This window comes from Psittacula echo (assembly GCF_963264785.1).
Source record: "Psittacula echo genome assembly, chromosome: 11".
NCBI lineage: Eukaryota > Metazoa > Chordata > Aves > Psittaciformes > Psittacidae > Psittacula > Psittacula echo.
Window position 1 is genome coordinate 12089655 of NC_137746.1, and position 17867 is coordinate 12107521.

Below are 17867 nucleotides of genomic sequence, written 5' to 3' on the forward strand. Positions count from 1 at the left end.
GCGCAGGCGCGGCGGAAGCATCACTGCTGAGCCAATCGCGTGCGGAGCGTTAGTCGAAGTAGCCAATGGGCGATGCGGAGCCAGTTTAAAAGGTGGCGGTTCGGCACTGGAGGACGCTACGGGCTTGTTGTCTGCGGAGCGTCTGTGGCTCGGCCTTTGCGTGACTTGGAGAGTGTCTAATCTTTTTCTGTACGGGTGCTGCTGCGCTTGGACCTGCCGGTGGTGCTTGAGGTGGGCCCTGGGTTGGGGAAGCGCGGCTGGGAGCGGAAGGTGGTTGGTGTTAACTGCTCATAGCAGGAGTGCGCGAGGAGAGAGGGCTCCCGTGACCAGGAAGTGGCTTGAACTAAGGGAAGCGCTGAGGCCTGCGGCTGTAAGTCTTGCTCTGACTTTGTGCTTGAGATCTTGACTTCAAGCTACACCAACTAAAAGCAGCTTTTTTCTTCAGGCTCCTTCTGAATGAGGGGTCGTTGCATACCTGTGCAATGGCAGTGGCAAGCTCCAGGTGGGAGCTGCCTGGCTGCTAATTAACAGTGTGAAGAAGTGCTCTGATCTATTGTCTTGGTTAGGGCTGAAAAACAGGAGTGAAGTTACCGATTTGTATAGGGTGTCCTCGGTTTCTTTTTCTCATGAAAAGATGTCTCTGCTAGTAAAATAACTGTAATTGTACTTATGCGCTCAAATGTTGCGTGTTTTGAGCTAAGGACTGGATTGCTTAGCTAGGAGATGTACTGTTATTGTACCAAAGAAACCACAAAGAAGTAACAAAGCAAGCCAAAGGTATTAGATCTTTCTGTGTAGGATTGCTAGTGAGACTTTACTTCTTTCCTAAACTCATACAGGCTCTTTTAGGACTATGAGACTACCATGTGCACTAATAATGCTTTCAAGCATAAGGGTCTGTAGCTAAACTATGAAATGGTGTGAAGTACGTGTTTGTTCCCCCTTGTCTAAGGACCAGAACATGGCAGCTGTGTTGTCTTTAATGTGGTTTGTTTAAAAAGTGTGCTTTAGTGGAAAAAAACTGACAAGAATAATTTCCTTTTTCCTGTATGGCCTTTCCAGAGTCATCTCATCAACTTGAAGATGGCAACTCTGATCTTCATTGATCAGGAGAATGATGAAGTTGGCAGTACTAAGAATCGGCTAAGATTCCCTTCAGGATCTTGTGAGTACATACTGCCTTAAAACAGCAGGAGATCAGATAAAGTGCATGAATCCATGTCTTGCTAATCACTGGTTTGATCAATAATAGTTTTCTATCCCTATATCTACTTCTCTAACTAATTCTACTAAGCTCTTCAAATACCATAAAAATTATGCTCCTGAGTTATAAGTGATGGACAATGTTTTTTGACAGCTACTTTTCTAGCACATGCACTTACTGAAGCAAGCTTTAGGGTTGATATGGTGCTAAAGCTTGTTTATTTTTTTCTTTCACTCACTCCAGCAAAAATCTTATCTGAAAGAACACAAGTTAAGACTCCACTTCTGAAAAAAACAGTCAGTACATCTCCAGCTGCACCTCGCTCTGTCAGGAAGGCTCTTGGAAATGTGAATAGAACTCAAGGAGTCACAAGCAAGTTGGAAAAGATAAGACAGAAAAGTCAGCATTGTGCTGCAAATAAAGTGAGTACAGTACACTTACGAGGGACAGAGGGGAACTTCCCCATCAGTTTTCATTGTTTAGCATGATGTCCTATGATATAGAATATCCCTTTGGTCTGTTGCATCAGCTGTCCTAGCTGTGTCCCCTCACAACTTCTTGCACATCCCCAGCCTATGCATGGGTGGGGTGAGAAGCAGAAAAAGCCCTGACTCTGTGTAAGCACTGCTCAATAGTAACTAAAACATCTCTGTATTATCAACATTGTTTTCATTGTGAATCAAAAGTATGGCATCATATGAGCTGCTAGAAGAAAAATAACACTATCCTAGCCAAAGCCAGCACAAGGAATACAGGAGCATAGGAGGTATCAAATGGCCAAGTAGTGGTTCTAGAGAAAATACTGAGTTAATGCCTTGTTCACATGTCAAGTATCGGGAACTTAGCATCATGAGTGTAAATATTCCAGCACAGTGATTTATTGCTGCTGTAGTGTTGTACTACATAAACTCAACTGAAGCCTTTGTCTGTCTCCAGGTTATTTGTCTTGAAGGTATTTAGGCATAGCTGTTGACTATAGCAGGCATTCTTGTCTGTAGACCTGTGTAGTAGGTCTGTAGACCTGCTATAGCACAGGAAAGCCATTGCAAATGGAAACTGCAGTAGCTCAAATAATGTAACTTCCTCTTTTTAATATCACTAAGAAGACTGCAGGTTTAGAAAGCTGTGATGCAGTGGCTGAAGAACAGTGGCCAGAAATAGAAAATATGTTTCCTTTTGATCCTCGAGGTAAGAACTATTGGTGTAATTATCAAAATGAACAATCAGGCTTTCATGAGTGTTGCTATTGTTTTAAAACTTTTTCTAAACTATTGTGGCAAATAAGTTAGAACTCCAGAGAAATGCAATGCTTTCTTAAGCATAAGGGTGCTTGCTACTTCTGAAATACCATCTCATTTAAGTATTTTCCACTTAAACTTGAGAAGAAACTTCTTCTCAGTGAGGGTGACAGAACACTGGAACAGGCTGCCCAGGGGGGTTGTGGAGTCTCCTTCTCTGGAGACATTCAAAACCCGCGTGGACACATTCCTGTGTAACCTTATCTAGGTATTCCTGCTCCAGCAGGGGGATTGAACTAGATGATCTTTTGAGGTCCCTTCCAATCTCTAACGTACTGTGATACTGTGATTTCTAACAGTGATAGCTGTGCTCCACAGATGTAGTAGTCAGTCTTTTACTGCGGTGGCAGGAAGCTCCTTCCAAATAACCATGCTATAGTCACTTAATTTGTAAAATAGCAACTGGTAGACAAGTATTCAAAGGAATACTTAAGCAGTACTGAAAAGTAGACTAATCTTAATTGTATGCTGAGACAATAACTTGTAACTGAAAAGATTCCTACTGGTGTAGGATATAATAGTTTCATCTTCAACTCATAAAGCTATTCTTTGCACAGCCTGCTGCAGATAGTCTATCAATCATCCCAAGTGTGTCTTTAGGCCATTCAGTTCATTTGGAAGTGAGTGTGCAAAAACTAATCTGCCAAAGACTACTTTGGTGTTAGTGAAACATATGCTGTGCTGTTGATGAAGTTGACTTGGTATAGTGATTGGGAAGAAATGACTAAAAGTTCCTGCTTTACATTAACAGTTATGTGGTATATGGGATTTTATAGACAACTAAGATGTAACTTTGAAAAAAATACCCCGTAGAGGGGGGATTGTTGGATTGTGCTGTTTTGGGCCTGCTCTCACTTCATTTAATCCAGGAGAATTTGTGGCTGTACACTGTTATTAAACTACAGTGTGTCTTTCTCAAATAGACTTTGAGAGTTTTGACCTTCCTGAAGAGCACAAACTAAGCAATATCAACCTGCATGGTGTTCCCCTCATGGTATTTGAAAGGACATATGAAAGATGTGTGAACATGGTTCCTTCACCTGTGAAGATTGAAGAGATTTCATGGGAGTCTAGTAAGTGGAAACTTGGCATGACTTTCAGTACATGCAGTGCTCATTGTGGTTTAGGAGAGAATCTACTGCAGTAGTGAGCCGCCACTGCTCTACTAGCTACCAGAATAGCACGCTACTGTCAGCTTTTGGTGTATAGTCAAGCTGAAATTTGCTAGTACAGGTAATGGTCTCAGTGATGTTGCTGAGTGTTGTAGACAGGTGGTGTGGTGCGGAGTTACTGGGCACCAGCTCAGGCCGGGTTGTTGCTGCACTTGCACTGTTTCTTGTAAGGGTCTACCTGCTCTGTTGTGGGCTTATGCATGGCTGCATGCTGAGGTGCTCCAGCATGACCTCATGCACAGCCACAGATTCTTCAAGTTGCTAACTGATTAGTTAAGTGGAATTGTTTTATGCAATCAGACTATTTCCCTTAATAATTCAAGGGCTTTATGTTAATCCACTGGGAGCTAGCTTGTATTTGGGAGTATAAATTTTGGGTTTCATGAGAAACTGATTTTTTTTTCTAACTTTCAGACTTGCTACAATCAACTGCTGACTTCCTTGATACCCTGGATGAGATCATTGACATGCCACCTCCGAATTATGACATTTAATCCATATTCTGAAGCTTCTATTGAGTTCAAATTTCATAGTTCTGTATTTTTAAATAAAAGTTAATCTAACCTGTATAATACTAGATTTGTCTGTTTTAAATAGACCCAAGGTGTAGATAGTACAGTAGTGCTTTGAAAAAAAAGACTTAAAGCAGAGCCTGGGTAAGCTTCAAAGCAAGACTACAATACACTGTTGTCTACTGTATCTGGAAGTTAGTACGTGCTGATTAGACTATACGGTCATGATAGGTTGAGGCCCTTCTGAACTGTTTCGATAACTTTGTTTAAAACTAATGTGTATTTAATAATTGTGTATCTAGTGTAAATTAAGTACTAGAGCTGGTATGCTTGTGGCATTTTCCTTTACTGAACTTGTTTGCTATTTACAGTGGTTGTTCAAGGTGTGTTGGATTCTTATGCAGCTGTAGACTGCTTCTAATTGTCACATCATTGTGGTGCTGATTGCTGGTTACTGTCCGTGCTCTGTGAAGTAACCCCATCCTTCAAGTTGTAAACACACAGGTTCAATAATTTTAATTTTTTATTTTTTTTCTTGTGTTTTAATGGTCTTAACTCCTGTTTCTCATCACATAACGCAAGTCAGTTGACAGCCTTCGCTTAATCTACTTCTGTAGCTCTTGGGCAGTGCTCTGATCTAGTTGTATGACAGCAGCATAAGCTGCCTTCAGCTTTTTCAGCTCATGCTTAACATGGATTGCAATGATATGCTGTATTCTAGTCACATGACTAGAAAGCCTTTCTGTATTCCATGATGCACCTGAGCTCTGAACAGGAGGTATTGCTGTTACACAGTTAGACTGTGGCACTATATAACTGCAAGCAGTAACAACAGCAGGACCAGCTTTTCAGCTCACATTTTACAGCAGTGTCTGAAGTAACAAGAAATATGCTTTAATGATTGTGAGCTAACTATGAGATGATAAATGTGAAGGAATGGGGTTAATTTGGTGTGAGTCAGTGCTGCATCCCACAGTTCTGTTGCTTGGAGGTATACTGTGGCTGCAACCTGACTGCATGAAGATGAGATGTGAATCTGTAACCATAGTCCTTTCATGTGTTGCTTCTAGGAAGCTTAATGCAGGCAGTGAAGGAGCCCTTGTGCTTTTCAATGGGTTGTCTGGTCTGCAGGTGCTGAAGGGAATGCATTTGCCTGCTGTGATGGCATAATGAAGGTTCCTTTTAGTTTGGAAAAGAGTAGCAGGCAGAGCACAGAATACTCATTTTTATTGTTTCCTACTTATGGATGTTTCCTCATGATGTTTCATTCCCTTAAATGCTTTTTACTCATAGGTGGGCCTTCTTGGAATTGTTCTGTTGCAAATGCTGACCTTCAATCAGGACTAGAAACTTGCTGTTACTAGATTATTAGAGAGTTAATGAAGTGAAAAGGTGTTCATTTTGTTTCTTTGAACTTGTCAGGGTATTGACTAAAGTGTTAAACTGTACTGAATTATACAATAAATGGTCTTTATCTCCAGTTTCTTGTAATTGTTTTCAAACTTCAAAGAATTCAGGGGAATATCAAACTAAAAAATTTGAGGAAATTCTGTATAGAGTTTTCCAGTTTTGGCTGATCCTTAATTGCATTTTGATAACTTTTGATTCTGAAATAACTTGCCCACCTCTGCTGAGAGAAGTTTAATAGGTGTAGTCTACCAGCTGCAAAGGTTAAACTGTAATAACTGTAAAAGAAAGTGTTAAAATGCATCTTCCTTTGGCTTTTAGTCTTTACCAGTTCAAATGAGCTGGGAGAAAACGGTCCAAGCCCAATTTTACACAAAAATGGCTGTAATTAAGGCACTGAAACTGGTTCCACAGTGCCATCATGCGGCCCCTTGTTAAGCAGCCACACGGGTGAAAACCGTTCTTGGTATGCAGAGCACCAGATAATGTGGTATGAGGTACCAATAAGCATATGACATGAAATCAACATAATAAATGTAGGATGTAACTTTTTGTATGTACAGATGTTTTGTCTGGAGGGAGACACTAGTGCTTTGTGTTATGGACATTTATCATGGCGAATATAATTATTTTTGGTTGGTTTAAAATATTCACTGTGATCAAGCACCCAGATCTACTACTTGAGCCCCTGGAGTTAAGCTTTTGTGCTGAGTCCATGTATGTTTACATGCACACATGTCAATATTTACAACATGCTTGATAGTTGTAAGTTTTTATACCAAAATGGGTAAGTATTTGTCTAATGTTTGTAAAGGTGATAAATGGTTCAGATAGGCCTGTTGGTACTAACACACTTTAATCCCAAAAAGTTGTTGCTTGTGGTTACAGTGGAATGGGTGTGCAGAAAGCAGAGTGTGAGTCAGACTTGGGAATATTGCTGGTCTGTCTTGCATGAGAATGAATGCTGCTGCAGTGTAGAACAGAAGGTAACAATACTGGGATAAATGATATGAGTTCATACTGGTATAATCTTATTTTGCTTAAATTATTAAATCCTTTCAAAGTCTAGGGGAAAAGACACAGCCGTAGGCTTTGTGTCCTTTCCTTTACCTACATCCAATTTTCTTTTTCCTGTAAAAAATATGAAAGGGTGTTTTGGGTGCAGAGGAATGTTTTCTTTAGGATCCTTTTCAGTGTGTTTCATCAGATTTCCTACAAATCCTGTCTCTTACAGCTGCTGGCAGGCAAGATGAGCAGGTCAAAGCTAGATCTGAGTAACAAGCAAGCACTTCTCAAGATTTTGTCTGTAAATAGTTGAGCCTGAAAAGGTGTTTCATCATGTAGCCCATCTCTGAGCCGAAACAGGAGTGTTGCTAGGAAGCTTCTGTATGGAGTATAAATCTACTTAGAAATACAATGCAGAAATCAGTTTTCTTCATACTACTACTATAGTTAATTAATATTTAATGTTTAAACATTGATGAGGTTTTAAAAATGTCCATGATCCTTTTGGTTTAAAAGATTCAAAAAAAAAAAAAAAATGCTAATGGTTAATTTCAGACACAGCCTTGACAAATCCAGAGTTAAGAAGTCTCTATAGCAGATGAATTATGAAGCTAACTTCAGTTTTAGGTAGATGTTAATTCTTAGCACCAAATGTCAGGTGACTGGGAATGCCTTTGTTCCTTACAGTAGTGCACCTCATCTGGGGCTTCTTGTTTTCATTGGGATTTCTGGTTAATGCAGGTCCAGGGTTTTGCTTTTGTAAAGTTTGATTTTGTAAACATTCATCAGAAAGATCCATTTGTTTCAGTTGGCTTTTCTTCTCCCCGTTTCATGTACTTTTCAACTTGGCTGGCTGGGGTTAAAGAGAAATACATGTTCCTGTGACCTGCATAAGAACAAAGCTGTGGTAAGACTCAATCTGTGGGTTGAGCTTCCTGCCTGCAGTGACCTGAGGAGATGGAAGTCACAGAAGCAGTCTCCTATTTAGGAAATGTAAACTGTAGCTACAAAATAGTCTGTGTCAGCCCCTGAAGTCCTGGCTTCCTGATGCTCAGTGTCAGGATAGTGCTGGGAATTCAGCACTGCTTCACGCCATTTCAGTTAACGCTGACTTCCACCAGTGACTGAAAAATCAACTTCCTTAACTGTTCTGATGTGGATATATGCAGCTTTTTATACTGGTAAAGTTTTGTTTTCTGATGGAGTATTGTCAGAAATGGATGCACCTTGAGCTCAAAATGGTGTCTGAGCACTACCCTGCGCAACAGAAGTCCTATTTAAAACTGCTTGTGATGTTTTGGTTTACTTGAACAATTTACACTTCCTGCAAAGATCTGAGGTAAAATCTGGGATTTTAAATACATGGCTGTGATGAAAACAAATGCTCACTTGCTGGCTTGTTCTCAGTTTGAACAAGCCTTAAATCATTGTAACTGTAAACCATGATTGGCAAATCCGGATTGTAACCAAGTACACAGAGCAGGTATCTTTTAAGTTGGTTATCACTCTGTAAAGCAGCATCTTTGACAGCATTCTGGCTGTGAGAATCACTTTAAATCCTTACCTGGATTTCTGTAAGGAGAACTTGGCAATTCATAGAAAAATAATCTCTTAGCAGGCTGAGTAAAATTACTTCAGTGCACATCAGATACTTCATCCTATTTGTAATGTTCTGGCAGCGGGTGGCACCATGGTAACAGCATGTATTACGGCTTCTCGCTCCCTCAGCCTGACAGCTGTGGTGTGATGTTTGCCTTTGGTGCACAGTGCAGGCATCTGTAATGGGTTTCTTTTTGCTTCGTTAATGTGAAATGGAGGATAAAAGTCAGCACTAAGGAATTCAGAGTGCCTTTACCCTATGACTGCAGGGAATAGTATAACAGCCAAGGGCATTTTTATCTTTTGTTGTTTAAAAAGAAGAGGAATTAGAAGCCTGAGGCAATTGGTCTCTTTAGGGTTAGCAGAGCCAGGAATCTTGTAACTTTTAGTTTCACTGTAGTTTTATTAGTGTTAGCTGTATAGAAATACAATAACGTCCTTCTAACTATCCCCCAAGTGGTACTAACTGTGTTCTGAGACACATAGGCACTGATCTGCCCAACATGCTATAATGAGGTTTACATACAGTTTATATGCACAATATACATTTAAGAACTGGTTGGTAGGGATCTGACTGCAAGCACGTGTTTTTGCTTTGTAACTTTCTATGCATGTAAGAAAAGCATAATTGACAAATTTACTTGTAACTGTGGTTGAGAAGAAGTTGAAAGCATGGTGGGTCTGTTGTGCTTGAATGACCTACAGAATTAGAGGGAGAAGTTATAAAATGTCCTTAATGTGTATTTTCTTGCAGTCAGATTATGAAGAAAGCCAGGATGAAAAAGGAGCATGCGAACAGCCTGCTGGGGTGGCTGTTTTGTGCTTTTCAAACAGGTGAGGTAATCTCTCCCAGTCAGTGAAGCTTGACAGGAGGTTCATGGAGCTGAAGGCAGTGTGCAAGGATATCACAGAGATGCTAAACTTGACTTAAAAGCTGCTGAGGACCTTGAAGATCAAGTAAGATGGAGGTACCATTTTGGTGATGAAGATTCTTTTTTTTGTACCATTTTTCAGTTGGTTAAAGCAGAATTAGAGATGCTTCCTTTGGGATTGTAATAATGACTGGTGTAGCTATACACAACAGGATGTGAAAGAGGGGAAGCAAAGGTTTTTGACATGGGACACTGAAGATTCAAAGAATAGACAGAATGATGCAGGGTGATAGACATAGTATGAGTGGAGACATAGTCTTCTTGGTAACATTTCCCTTATTGTGTCTTAAATCCAACTTCTATTTCCAGCATAGCCTGACATAACCACAGCCTCAGACACTTAGAGATGTACCTGCTGAGGCATGGGCTTATCCACAGCCACAGATGCTTTGGGGTGTCCTGCTCCTGCGTGGACCCATCCACAGGTCATAGTACCTTGAACTCAAATTCACACTAGAGTCCCAGCCTGTCCAGTACAGCAGCACAGAAACAGCACCCATGCACTCCATCTGCCAGCCCTGGGGCACCACCGTTGCTGCTATCAGAATGTGTCAGGCATGGTAGACCAAGATGATGAGCAGTGCAGTGGTACAACAAGGAGCAAAGGCAAAAAACCAGCCACTAACAAGCACTAGACTCTAATTTACAGTAAGGCAAGCAAGCTCCATGGCAAGCACAGGAGCCTGCTGATTAATAGCTGAACAGTAATAACAGGTACCAATGTGATCTAGCACATTCCAGCCAAATCTGTTGTTATCTAGAACTGTTTGAGCCCGATGTGGTGTGCCAAAAAGGACTGTTGTGGTTTAATGTCAGCTGGCAGAACCACTTGTTTGCTCCCTCCCAGCAGTGGGCTGGTGTGAGAAGCAGAGGGCCTTGACTCTGTGTAAGCAGTGCTCAGCAACAGTAAAAACATTCCTGTATTATCAACACTGCTTTCAGCGCAAATCCAAAACATGGTGAAGCAAATTAATTATCCCAGCCAAAACCAACGCAGTAGGGTTCATAGATCTTAAACCAGCCAACAGAATGTCCCAGAAAACATGGATTTCTGATGTGAGAAAAACCTCTATGACCTTGCTGTACCATTGAGGTGTGTTCTGGCAGCAGTGCCCAGTTTAGATGTCACTCACGCTTCAGCTCACAAGTGTTGTATTTTGGGGTTGAGTATTTTCCTCATAAAGCCAGATCCTGGAGGAAGCAGTTGTTTTTTGAGCTATTTAAGCATTTAAGAAATAACCTTTGACATTCAGGTATCCTGCTTGGCTTCAGGAATAGACATTTGGTTTCATTTTCACAATTAACCCTGAGCCTCCTTGATAAAAACACCTCCTGGAGCTGACCTGTCAGCCTCTCCTCGTGGCAAGTGTGCATTTTGGGTATTTTTGACTTGAGGAAAGGTCCTGCAGAAAAGATAAAAGCATGGTTGGGGCAGCTCTGCAGGTAAATTTGACCCCATTTCCTCTGTCCAGCAGTACAGAGGTAAGGCACCAGTGTAACTAAAAGTGACCCTTGGGGTGCATGATATAAATCCAGCCTTTTACAGCACTGCAGCCTCAGCTGAGCCCTACTTTCACGTGAGCGCTCAACAGCCCTGTGGGATCTGCTCCTGTGTTTCCTAGAGATTGGATCCTGCATCTTCTGCTCTCTCCTAATGCAGGCAAAATTTCCATGAGCAAAACTTTGAGAGCACTGAGTAAACCCAGGAGTTTCAAAAGCACTGCAGTCAGGAGGGGGTGATAACAGCTCACGTGTGAACATCCAAGCTCCCTTTCGCTTGCTCCAGACATGTCTCAAAACCAAGCTGCAGCACAGTCTCTGCTGAGCAAGTATAGCTAAGCAGCACTGGTGGGAACTGCTGTTTTCTTGGTGCCTTTTCCTCCTGTTTCCTGCTGCAGGTTGAAAATGAGCCCAAATCCTCAGGTTGGGTACAGCAGGCATGGTGGGAAAGCCCATGGGGTGAACTTCATGGCACGGAGGTAGAACTGGATGTCACCACACTAAGAGTGAGGGGCCATGCTAAGGCTGGCACAGACAGCCCCTTTGCCACACCTGGAGGTGGTTTAACTGGGGAGGTGGGACAGGGAGAACTGGGCTGTGCTCACTATGGCTGGGAGGTGGGAGCTCTGGATGCTGGCAGGAGAGACAAGCCTCATCGTTTGACATAGGTGTCCCTTTGCTATGGTGGCACAAAAAAGGAAAGACCCCTCTTGCCAGACTGATGCCTGTAGGGAAAGCCAGGACCTTTTTATTGCTGCAGTAATTGTGAGCTCAGTGTTGTGTAAGTCCAGTCTTCATCTCTGAATACAGAAGCAAAAATGAATTTAAACATGGTCATGTTTGTATGTATTTATTGCAAAGATGATTGTTTGTAATTCCTATAATGTTATGAATATGTTCATTGGCAGAGGCCAGGCATTTGCTGTCTGGTGAAGTGCCGAACTCGCTGCACCGCTGTTCAAAGTCTCAGTGGATGGCAGAACCAGGCATTGAGTGAAAATGGAAAAGTCAGGGTGGGAGCTTTGAAGGATGAGGACAAAATGTTGATGACATGATTTGGGTTACATGAAGAGAACATTTCATTGGTGATAGATGCGGTTATTGCTGTGAATCATCAGGCTGGATGGCTGTGGAAGGATGCAGAGACCTCAGTGATGGCATCTGAGGGGCTTTGGTGTGGGTGCTGTGAAAAGACAAGAGGAGAGGCTGAGCCATGAGAGGGAGGCCCTGCTGGATGGCAGGAAAAGGTGGGCAGAAACCAGCTCATCCCAAATTCCTCTTGCTGTGAGGCTGCATCTCCAAGGCCTCAGCCCCAGCCTCACTGCAAGGTGCAGGGACCAGCGCTGAGCAGCAGGGGAGGGGCAGAGCCTCTGCCTTATGGCCTCTGTACACATCACCACTCCATGTGCTTTGCCAGTCACGCAGCCACTGCTAGCTCTCAGTGGCCTTACTTGTGCTTCCCACAGCCAATCCTTTCTCTGGCCACAGCAGCCTGTGCGCATGATGTGGATCCAAATAAGGAGGAGAGTTCTCCTTGAGCCTGAATTATAGACCCTTGTCTTCATAGAGGGCAGAAGCTGACCCTTTCTCTGAAAAACAAACGTATTTTCTCATGAGCTGTGACAGTGATTGCTGTGCAACAACAGAGAGTGCCTTTTCATATTTCTCTGTCACTTTTCTCTCCACTGTTGCTGCTCGAATTGCTTCTGACATCTAAACAAGATGCTGCTGCCAACCTTCCATTCCCAGCTGGGATACTGAATATTTAGCGGGTTTAAGCAAAAATATCTGGAAATATTCACATTCCCTGTAGTGTTTTTATACAGCTGCACTCTGTATGTGCGCCTTGGAGGGAGTGCAGGGGAGAGTGAGCAGAGTTCCTTGGAACATGAAGCCCAGGTCATCCTGTTCTTCCTTCTCTGGTAAATTCCCAGCTATCCACGAAGACACAAAACCAATGTGTGCCTGTCCCTGTAGCGAGGGATCTCCCTGGGACTGTCACAGGGAAATGCCTGCAGGCCCATTCTTTACTGCTCTTCAGAGCAGTATGCACTTCTCCAGCCTGTGGGGTGAATAATGTGGTTAAAGCCAGCCTTCCTTCTGAAGCAGCTTGGACACATATGGGAAGTCCCTGTGGTGAGCAGGTCCCTGCTGGAGTCTGAAGAGCAGCACTGAACACCTCTGGAGGGCAGGGATTGGAAGGGCTGCTCCACGCACTGGTGAATCATTGCGAAGGCTGGGGCTGCAGCACACAGCAGATCGCGGCAGGCACAGACACCCTCTGTGCTGGGATGCCCCCATCGGGGATATCAGCTTTCAGCAGAACTGTTTCCTCAGCAGGAATGTTTTCTTTGGCTGTCGCTCCAGTGCAGGTTCTGCAAAGCCTCTATGACTCAGTTCTGGAATGAGGAAAAACCCCAAACAACAAAGCCAAGCTCGAACCAGTTACTATTTGGTTTCAGTTTTCTCTAAGCCAGGTGGGCAAAACCATTCCAGCTTCAGGAATCTATAAACTATCATCCTGTTTAGCTAACATATCATCTTGTTCTTTAATCAAATACGTTGTTCTGCTGGAATTGAGTAGTTCAGAGCATTTTGCATTTCATTCAGCATGATACCAACCTCCTTTTAAAAACTGATTAGCCAGAATTGTGGTTCTCTGTACCTGCTGCCTGTGGAAACTCCAGGCAGGAGAAGTGAGTTATGATTCTCTCTGATGGACTCTGTTTATTTTCAGGGAATGTACCAAGTTCTGTTCATCTAAACACATCCAGCAGCAAACAGTGAGTGGCAGTTTCTTTGCTCTCAATCTCTTTTCAGCTTGAAACCTTCTTCCTAAGGCTGTTTAGGTATTGCCACGTCCTTGCCCATCACCTTCCTTCTTAAAAGGTACACAGCCCTTGAGAGCTGCATTTAGAGTAGTTTGGAGTGGAGCCTGTTATGTTTCACCTTCTGGATTTTGTGAAGGAGCTGATAAATCCTTTTTAGGTATTCACAAAACTTCATTTTGTGAATGCTGTATCCCTCTGTCCCAGCAGCAATGCTGACCTCCCAGAGCTTGTGTGGGAGAAAACAACCAAAGTGAAAACGGAATCATTCCTGTGGGAAGTCGATTCCAACAGCACAGCACTTTTCTAAGAATAATTATTCCGCTGGCAGCCGTTCAAAACTTGCAAGTTGTAACCAGGTGCCGGATTTCGCTTTTTGCTTTCTACCCAATCTTGCCTCAGCCTTTTTTCTTCAGATAAGAGGTTCTCAACCGCTTCTTTCAGTGTCAGTAAACCTCCCTCTGAAGAGTTTTGTCTTTCTGTGCCCATCTTCCCACGCCTTATTCTGAATTTCTTCTGAAACTAGGAAGGATCTGGAAATGCTTTGCATTGAAATCCAATTGCCTTGAGGAAGCTCATATTCTACTTCAGTCATATCCCGGTTCCCCAACCTGGTGTATGTGACCATGCTGTGACTCTGAAGTCTTTTGCTACAGTGGTTTGCTGCTTTGCAGAAGACTGTTCTTGGAAGAAGCAGAGGAGAAAAGGCCTTTTTGTAGTGCAGAAACTCAGCCAGTTCTGTCTGTCCTTCTCCAGGTATTTCTTTTTTTAGTTGGAACTAGCATCTTATTTTTCTGATTAATAAAGAGAGCAAAAATGGATTTGTCCTCCTAAGATCTTCAAGAGTGTGCTTGCAACAGAGGCCAACATAATAGGAACCTAATGCACTACCTGTGGAACAGCTAATTCTTTATTTCCCTGTTTAGGAGCCTGCAAAAGTTGGTGGGAATTTGTTGCCCATCAAGAGTCTGAGTGCTTGTGTGACTGTCCAGACTTAAGGGCTGAGTGTTATTTCCTGGTCCTGCAACCGGGAATACAGCATTCCTGTGTGATGGGCAGTACTGTCAAATAGCTAGAGTATAATTTCCAAAGCTGTCTGTGTGACTTCAGAACCCAAGTTCTATTTTTAGACATAATTTGTGTGCCTGGAGCTACACCTACAAAAGGATTTGGGCCTTTTTTGTACTCATTCCGAACATGCAGATCCTCAGAACTTCTGCCATCGTGCTACTGAGCTGCGGTAGCACTGATGGCTTATGGCTCTTCTGTTTACTCTAGTTGATACTTGGGTAAGCATCTGTTCCTGGACAAGAACCTAGATTCCCATTTATGCCTAAGCCCTGCTAAGATGTTCCTTGGTCTGTGGAGGCTGATGTGACAGTGTTTTCAGAGAGATTTCTTCTCATGTGGGATGTGGGCAGAGTAGGATGGCAGCTGAGGAGGAGGTGTTGGTGTTTCTATTTCCAATAGCACAGTACTCAGATGAGTGCGTGAGAGGCCAGCGCTCAGATTTCAAGATGCTTGAGGGGACTTCAAATCCTGATCCCAGCTGAGTTATTCTGGAGGATGTATCTCAGCTGCTTTTCCTGAGCAGAGCTGTGTGGGATGCTTCAATGTGCATGGGCAGAGAGGGGATGAGATGATGGCTTGTTGGTTGGGCTGCTTCTACACGGAGAAGGCAAACTGGTTAGAAGGCTGTCCTCTGCATGGAGGACTTCCCTCCCTTCACTAGTCAGTGAAGAAGGGTCCCTTTTCCTCTTTGCTCCTGCTCTGCTGGCATGCTCTGCACTCAGGTTCACTCACTCTGGTTCTGGATGATCAGGTCTCTGTCCCCTGTCTGCGCATCTGCAGCGAAGGGGTTGCTCTTTGCTGTCCCTCCTGCTCAGGGCTGACTCACTTCCTGCCTTAGTAACTCATTTGAAACCTTCCTGTTTTCTTTAACTTCTGAGTGCAAATCATCTTGGCGAAGCCATCTATGAAGCTTATGGCAGACATTGTGCTGTGCTGCCTGACACTATTCTGTATCAATTCTTTTCACTCAAGCTGGCTGATAGGGTGGCAGCAGATATTTTTTTAACCCATTGAAATGCTGCATTCATCTTGGTGAGAGCCGTTTGTCACAAGTGCAGGGTGCAGACAAGCCCAGGGAGCAGCAAAGGTGCTGCAGGCCAGGATAGAGCTGGGGCAGATCTGTGGGGGCCTGGTGGGGTCTGTGCTGTACCGGCTCTCACAGCCTGGCTTGCATGCGTGTTAAAGCCAGCCATGGAAAAAAGTTATTAGCATGATAAACCTGAGGAGAACAACTCTGGCGGGGTTTTAGGATGCTAGGACAGATTATCTGGCTGTTGTGACCCTGAGCAAAGCTGTTCTTGGAACATCCAGGCCCTCCGCGCAACTACAGAGCAAAATTCTTCCTTTAGGATAAGAATTATGTGCATGTACATGCACTCACGTACACAGACAGACTCTGTGGGTAAGGCTAATGCCTCTGTATGAATCTCTGCAAGCATTTCCTACTGGGAAAGCTTCCCAGTTTAGAGAAGCGTGTCATGTAGGGTAGCTGCAGTGCTCCTGTCTTGGCTCGTTCCTCCTATTTTGTGAGTCCTGTCCATGAGCAGAGCTCTGTGGCTTCTGGAAGCTGCACAGGTCATCAGGAGTATGCGGAAGGGCTGTTTCTGCCATCCCCGCTCTCCTCTGTTACCCAAGCATGCCTGACAGAGCTCTTCACTGCTTGCAGAAGAGGTGGGAGCACCGCGTCCTAATTTATATGTCTATCATAGTGCAAAATAAGAATTGGGTAATCAAATCCTACCTGGCTTGTAATTTGACCATAGCCTTTGTACATGTGCAAAGTGGGCTGTGAGAGGTGCATAATTTATAAAGTATTTCCTAGGTTTGTCTGTCAGCCTGATCTCTTTCAGCAAGGTGTATTGGACGTTAAAGCAATGAGTCAGAAATCAGTGGGAGAGCTCATAAGATTTGTAAGTCAACTCAGCTTAAAGAAACCTGACAACTGGAAGCACAAAAGTAAAAAATAATATATGTACTTGTATAAGGCTCTAGAGTGTAGAAAAAGACCCAGGCTTATTAAGACCTCATATCTCAAGGGAAACAAGGGAAAGTTTGTTTTTATAGTATTGAGGGAGAAAGCCCAGTTTCTTCAAAAACACTGTGGATTTTACCATAGTTTTCAATGGGACCAGGCTCCAGCTCCTCTTGGAATTCATCACTCATGGTATTATCTCACTGTCTGTTACAATGAAACGCTGTAAGCAGGGCTGGAAGATTTATGACATCATGCAAGAAGTGGCTATATATCTACTGCGCTTTCTGAAGGCTATATATTTGTAAAAGGTATTTTATATACAGGACCTGATTTATCCCTGATGCCTGCATGTTTTATACTGCTGTAATTTTAACTGGCTTAGGAGAGATCCTCCCTTTTGTGAGGACCTTTCCACACAGTGAAAGAAGGAAGTCAGCCATTTATACAGAATATAGTGAACAGCAATAAATAAAGGAGAGAAGCTGGATTCTAGCACCTGGGCTGTGATTTAATGCCTTTAGAAAGCACTGCATGACCACACATTGTGCTCCTGATAGTGCTACGTTCAGGGCTGTAGTGTTATCTTGTTAGGCTTAACATAATATTGCCGCAAGAAATTCCAGCCACTGAGTTTAGACTTCCTGTCCAAAACCAAATTCAGTTAGGCAAAACTTTCCAGATGAGATGCTAAGACAATAATAACTGACCTGACTGATGTCAGCTGTCGAGCAGTGCACAGTATATTGTCTGCCTCTTCCTTTATCAGTTGCTGTGTGCAAGCTTTCTTCCCCCCTTTAGCCTTCGCTTTTGTTTCACAAAGCAGAGAACTTGTCCTGTCATCCTTCCTTTGTAAAGGCCTGTGTAAATGCTTAGGCTTTCCTGATCACCTTTTTGCTTTTGCTTGACAGATATGCTGAGGACTGGGGAATGTGATTCTCTCACCATGGGACTTGGGTTGTGTTTAGCTTTAAGTTATCCAGCCATAACACATGCACATAATGAAACCTTCCTTTTGGGACCCAGAAAACTTGAATAATCTTTACTTAAAGAACCAGCAAGGGTGTATTGGACAGCAGGAAACAGATTAATTTAGTTCAGTGTCTTTTACAAAGAGGCTTTTAAACCTGGGGCTAGAGTGGGGATGCATTTTGAAAGGTGTACCACTGAACACAGCAAATATAGCTCAACCCCAGCCTGAAATATCACTGTTCCTCTCTTCCTAAGCAATGACTTACACAAATTCATTTGCACATCCTTACACAAATTCATTTGCACATCCTTATTGATTAATCCTATGAGGGTCTTTGCTTCTTTGTGCCCAAAATTGACCCACGGCAGCATCTAAGACATGGTATTTTATTAGC

General features: G+C 43.1%; 1 protein-coding gene across 3 annotated transcripts; it reads left to right on the plus strand.

The window, feature by feature from the left end:
- The first annotated feature begins 112 nt into the window (after window positions 1–112).
- PTTG1 (PTTG1 regulator of sister chromatid separation, securin) lies at window positions 113–5660 on the plus strand. 3 transcript variants are annotated; one of them, XM_080627019.1, is made up of 6 exons: window positions 113–231; window positions 1063–1165; window positions 1448–1626; window positions 2308–2392; window positions 3426–3575; window positions 4089–5660. In XM_080627019.1, the coding sequence occupies exons 2-6, from the start codon at window positions 1084–1086 to the stop codon at window positions 4166–4168; spliced, it is 576 nt and encodes a 191-aa protein (XP_080483145.1). In that variant the 5' UTR covers window positions 113–231; window positions 1063–1083; the 3' UTR covers window positions 4169–5660. The 3 variants fall into 3 exon arrangements, with proteins under 3 accessions (XP_080483145.1, XP_080483144.1, XP_080483146.1); XM_080627018.1 differs by having other exon boundaries at window positions 128–370; XM_080627020.1 differs by having other exon boundaries at window positions 128–370; window positions 2311–2392.
- Window positions 5661–17867: the final 12207 nt, after the last annotated feature.

Excerpts from the sequence above, each read along its gene's own strand:
- PTTG1 (XM_080627019.1), top strand. The coding sequence starts at position 1,084 with ATGGCAACTCTGATCTTCATTGATCAGGAGAATGATGAAGTTGGCAGT. Across the intron at positions 1,166-1,447 it reads AAGATTCCCTTCAGGATCTT|CAAAAATCTTATCTGAAAGA; the intron begins GTGAGTACATAC and ends CACTCACTCCAG. Across the intron at positions 3,576-4,088 it reads AGAGATTTCATGGGAGTCTA|ACTTGCTACAATCAACTGCT; the intron begins GTAAGTGGAAAC and ends TCTAACTTTCAG.